Genomic DNA, 5,878 nt, shown 5'->3' with positions numbered 1-5,878 from the left:
CCTGGGGACTGACTGGCAGCTCTGCATAAAGGTCCCAGGGGTTAGTGGACAATAAGCTAGATACGAGTCAGCAGTGTGCCCTTGTTGCCAAGGTTAACAGCATGCTGGGTTGCATTAATAAGAGTGTTGCCAGCAGATTGAGAAAAGTAGTTATTCCACTCTATTCTGCACTGCTAAGGCCACATCTGGAGTACTATGTTCAGTTTTAAGCGCCCCACTACAAAAAGGATGAGGACAAGTTGGAGAAAGTCCAGCAGAGAGCAACAAAAATGGTTTGGTGGCTGGGGCACATGACTTACAAGGAGAGGATGAGGGAACTGGGCTTATTTAGTCTGCAGAAGAGAAGACTGAGTGGGGATTTGATAGCAGCCTTTAAGTACCTGAAGAGGATGAAGCTGGACTGTTCTCAGTGGTCACAGAACAAGGAGCAATACTCTCAAGCTGCAGTAAGGGAGGTTTAGGTTGACTGTCAGGAAAAAACTCTCACTAGGAGGGTAGCACAGCACTGGAACAAGTTATCTAGAAAGGTGGTGGACTCTCCATCCTCAGAGGTTTTTAAGGCCCAGCTTGATAATAGCCCTGGCTGGGATGATCTAGTTGGGGATGATCCTGCTTTGAGTACGGAATTGGATTACATTACCCAAGGTCCTCTCCAACCCTAATTTGCTATGATTCTATACCTCTCCACACCCCACAATCCCCCTGCCAGACCCCTACTGGAGCTGGGCACTCCAGCCTCCTCTTTCTTTCTGCTCAGCTGAGAGGTGGGGAAAAGAACAAATAGAAAGGATTGGAATATCAGAGGCCTGCTGGCACAGAGCCCCCACCACAAACATTATGTCTCTGCTCAGCTCTTGGCTCTCCCCAACCCTCTACCTCCATTGCCTGTGAAGGGAGGAAAAAGGGGAAGTGAAGATCAGAGACACAGATCACAGCAGTCTGCTCTAGTACCTACCCCTCCAGTCTGGTGCTTGAGGTGGCTGCATTGTTTGAAACCTTTCGGCCAAGGAATACTACAGGTGTATGTACCCCCTGGATGAAGTGTTACCTACTGCATTTCACTTAGATAGCTACAGTGGAGATATGCTGTTGCTGTCTGATATGTGCACTATAATATTTTAGCATTATCCTTTTCAAAAATCATTTTACATATATTAAATGTTAACTCTGAAGACCCTATAGGTAAGTAAATAGAGTCTCTCTAGCTTACAGGCAGTGAAACTGAGAAGCAAAAATAATACTGTGACTCCATTTTTAAAAAATGTCACCTAATATTACACAAGCAGAAATCCTCAGTAACGAGATAAAATAAAAGACCAGTAAAAATCTTCTGAGAGGTATTAGACAGCGATGATCCGGCCTCAAGCAGGGACACAGATTTGACTGACATCTGTTCCAGCCCTAATTTTCTATAGTTCTGCAATTACACACTAGCACAAGGAAAATAAATTCTTATCCAATATGATTCTTAATAGTGGACTAGATAAAGATACTGGATTCTTCAGTGAGACTGATGGCCTGTCAGCATTTGTACACATTACCTCAGAATTATCCATGGCCTCTTTCAGGATCTGAGCATGAGCATTAACAGCCTGCACTGCAGCTTCCTGTGCTGCAATTGCCTGAAGGGTTATACGTGCAGTCCTGCTCAGCGCTCCTTCCAGAGTGGCTGCAAGAGCTAGAAAGATAAATTAAATGATATATTTTAGCTGTTTCCACCGAGAGCAATAACAAAAAACATTTATACGTATACAAGTAATATTTAACACATTTCTTTTATTGCCCTTGCTGTTACTCTCCTACCAAATCCTATTCTTGGAGGGGGATTTATTTGCTCTAATAGTCTCTTCTGTCTCTGGTTATTAAAATAGTCCTTAAAAAGCAAGAGAAAAAAAAAGTTCTTCCATCTAACAACACCTGGTTTGAGCTATTTTTCTTCTTTGAGAACAGGTAATGGGGCAGAAACTGCAGTCAATTATTTTTTTTAATGTAATGTCTCAACTTTTCTACTTCAGTCTTGTACTTTGACATCCGGAGAAGCAAAAAGTTATAAGAAACATAACTGAGCAATTACCAGAGTTCTGTTACTTAAACTTCAGCTATCAGCTTGACATACAGCTGATTAAGATGACTCACCAAAACCTGACAACTGAAGTGGTACTGTAGACTGCTGGTGAGAAGAACTGATTTATTTTCACACAGTAGCTAAGATAATTTTTCCTACAGCATGCCCCAAGGCATAAGCAGACAGAAAATTTTACTGGGAGTCTCGGGACTTAACTTATTCCAAGTTTTTCTCTCTTCCTAGCAGGAAAGTCTACAGATCTACCATAACATTAGTCCTGCTTGCAGCTCCTTGAAGGCAGACCTGTCCATTAGGGCAGAATCCAACAGCCACATCCTTGAAGGCCAATCAGGTCAAGATGCTTCCAAAGCTGCTTTATAGAGCTAATTCCTTTACACTTTTATTAATGAGGTATTAGACTAAACAAGAACTTCTTGCAAGCACTACACACTACAGAACTATTAAAACCCACTATCAGAAGGCATGTAATGTGCCTGCCAAGAAAGCGAAGATACAATTTAAGTCTCCCTCAGAACTATAATCTTTGTACTAGTGACTGCCATCTGTGGACTCTCACTAGAAGAAAGGAAATTTTCAGACAAATGAAAATAAAAGTTTCCTTGTTCTTCATTATGAAATGTCTGCATATCCATTAAAGGGATGGATAACAATGATGCAGCAGGAAGAAAAATACATGTGAAGAGATAATACAGATTTAAGAAAAGATTTATCAGTTACTGGAGAAGCACAGCGTATAGGACCATTGTTCCAATGGAAGTGACCACTGAGGCCTACACATTTAGCTTACAACACTAAATATGTGGCAATATGGCCAGGTGGCTATGCAGAATGATCCTTCAGGCCTTCCATAGCTCTGCATGAGAGCATCAATATCAGAAAGAACTATTAATAATCTTTAAAGGTTGCCTTCAGATTTCAGACACTCAAGACACTTCTGACTAGGGACTAAAGTGATGATTAATCAGACCATTTAGTACAGAACTTTGGTCCAAGAAAGAATTCTCACTGGTGAAAAACTGCAGAGCAAGGCAGTTCGAGAAGTCACAGCTGGATGGGAGAAAAATCCTGCAGCATCTTTGTCCCATGAGCTGGAAAATATTACCACTGAAATTTTAGTCTGAATTTTTCATGTCCCATCAAGGTCTTTTTCCTAAAAGATAAAGGATCTGTTTTACTTGTTGGAATAGTTCCCAGGGTAAAAGATGTGTTATAAACTTATAGCTCTCATGCACATAGCTAGATTTAGCCTCTCTGGGTTTGGGTACAGAATTTGATCTTTCAAAGCAGACCCTGCTCCTAATGGAGGCATAACTAGGTTTCCAACTGCCACGTGAACTGAATACAAGAATCAGGAGTCCCTCAGATGATATATAGCCACATGGTTCACCTCTGCTTCTCCCCTCACCCCTATGAATAGAAAGTTTCACCAAAACAACACCACTTATGCTTTTGGCCAAGTGGAAGGCACACATTAGCAACCATGGTCTACTCCATGTCTTCAGTACCTCTGCTGAATCCTGAATGCAACAAACAGATGACTTCATATGGAGGTCCTCAGAAGGCAGGCTCCAGCCTCCCAGATCAACCCTGTACCTGTTTAAACTGCTCACTCTAAATGTTCATTTCTTCTCTAGGTGTACTGCATGAGTACACAGAAAATTTATTTTTCTTCACTGCCTAGGAAGAAAGCAATGCTTGCAGCACTGAGAATCTGGTGCATCCTTCCTTCCTAATAAAAACACTGACTGGTACTTATTGGTCGATCATGGTTGGAATTATATCCCTATGGGCTGATGCAACTGCTCTTAACTTAAGCCAATGAACCCCATGCTAGAAGTTCATTAACCTTTTAATTCAATTATTCCCCTAATGAGTTTCCTGCACTTGGAGGTGGGAGGGAGGAAAGGCCCTGAGACAAAACTGAGGAGCAAACACAGCTGTGCCTTCTAACCACCAGCTTCTAAACTTTGTGTTTGGATAGAAAAATCAGCTTACATGAAGGTGAAGCTCTATGACAAGTCCCAGATATAAAAGGGCACATGGTATCAGTCATTTCTCAGTAGAGCTGACAATCCACAAGACTCCATAAAATAATTTATTTGAGAGAAAACTGCTTTGAAAGTCCTTCCCATAAGAGGGGCTCCCCATCACTAAGGTGTTTTATTACTGTACATGTAAACATGTAACCTTTCTGCCGGTTAACCCCATTTTCTTCTGGCACTGTGAAAGGCAGCTTTAGGGACAGGTTGGCAAAAATTTTAGCAGCAAATGCTAATGCTAGCTGATCTCAAGAACATCTCCTCCTGTAGATCTCTGCTTCGCATACCCCAGATAACAGGAAAAACGCTTCCATCTGGAAATTGCTAGTATGGCAAAATTCAGGGTCCCGTAAGATCCAAGGCTTTTAAAAGCACCTAATTTGGGAAGCTTCATTAGCTTAACAACAGGCTGACTTGAAGGGTACAGAGGATTTTCCTGTGGTACCAATCAGCTGATTGGATTAGTCTCCTTTAATTCTTAGCTGAATCAAAGCACGTCAGGACTTGTAGCAGGGTCTTTCCTTCTGAGGGACAAGAAAAGCAGTTGATCTAAAATTCATTTAAAGGTGGCTGCCATTGCAACTCTACTGCATCGCTAAGAACCTACCCTGCAAAATATTTAGCAGTAAACTGCACCCGCTTTGCTTGCAGTTTTAATTCCCAGGGCCTTACAGCCATGTTGTGATTTATCACTTGCTGCTTTAGCTAAGTTTCAAGCTGCTTAGTGGTAGGGAGCGAAAGTAAGTAATACTTTATGAGAGCTATTGCTTAGACTCTCTCTCCATCTTCCAGTCAAGATAACCTGATTTTCAACACCACCATATGGAATGGAGGCTGTGACTTGGCACGCATAACTGTAGCTCAAAACATGCAGATGCACAGGTGGCTGCTAAAGTAGCTTCTCCTATTATTACTTCAAATGCTTACTACCCATTCAATCACATGAAGCAGAGAGTTGTCCTGATTTATTAAGTCCACCCACATTTCCCCTTTTCCTAACATCCTCCCAAGTTCCCCTTTTTACAAAGATTCATCTGCAGAAATACAGATCCCACATAACACTTCTAAAAACAGCTTCAAAACATTATTGAAAATACTGATTTTGAAGTTGCTTTTTAAGTGGGATCTGGCTACTAGATTGACACAGATAGCTTTACTCCAAGGAACATGAACAGGAGAAGAGTCGCTGGACCCCTTTAGAGTAATTTTATTAGAAAAGTTTGCATTTGGCAAACCAGAAGAAGAAAAGCAAGATGACCCCTGAGCTTCTTGTGCCTTGTTTAAACTGGGAAACTCTGAATATTCAAAGTTTCTTCTGTGGCAGTGACTCCTATTGCCAAAATCTACACTGTCCATCTCCAATGCCCTTCTTCCCTAATTTCTCATTCATGGTAGGATGGAACTGTATTTAACCTCTCAGGATTCATAAAAAAAATATGAGCAAGGTTTTCTCCACCACTCTCTGAAAGGACAGATGGAGAATAGCCTCAACGGGTGCAACTCCACAAGCGGTAACGTGCGTTTCCCCAGGGACAAAGAGCAGCAGCACGAGGTATGCTGCTACTTGTCACCAGGGAATGCCCATGTCACACATGCTCTGCTACATGGCACATTGCCCTGGGTGGAATAAGGAAGGCTACGGCCAGCAACTGTGCTGACCCCAGGCATCAACTAATCTTGCTGTAATACACAAAATCAGGAGGAGGAAGCATCAAGTGATCGTCATAGGCGACTCCATCCTGAGAGGTACAGA

The 5,878-nt window shown here is 42.0% G+C and overlaps 1 protein-coding gene across 4 annotated transcripts in view; it reads right to left on the bottom strand.

Moving 5' to 3' along the window:
* Positions 1-5,878, bottom strand: part of IMMT (inner membrane mitochondrial protein) — a 43,327-nt gene that overhangs the window by 21,552 nt on the left and 15,897 nt on the right. For all 4 annotated transcript variants that reach the window (XM_019525830.1, XM_019525832.1, XM_019525831.1 and 1 more), the window contains exon 7: positions 1,542-1,678. In XM_019525830.1, coding sequence (XP_019381375.1) covers positions 1,542-1,678 — 137 coding nt within the window. The remainder of the gene's footprint in view (positions 1-1,541; positions 1,679-5,878) is intronic.

The sequence above is a fragment of the Gavialis gangeticus genome, unplaced genomic scaffold, assembly GCF_001723915.1.
Source record: "Gavialis gangeticus isolate Ggan-Ray unplaced genomic scaffold, GavGan_comp1, whole genome shotgun sequence".
NCBI classification, from domain to species: domain Eukaryota; kingdom Metazoa; phylum Chordata; order Crocodylia; family Gavialidae; genus Gavialis; species Gavialis gangeticus.
The sequence above is the reverse complement of the archived record's forward strand: the minus strand, read 5'-3'. Positions and strand labels throughout refer to the sequence as shown.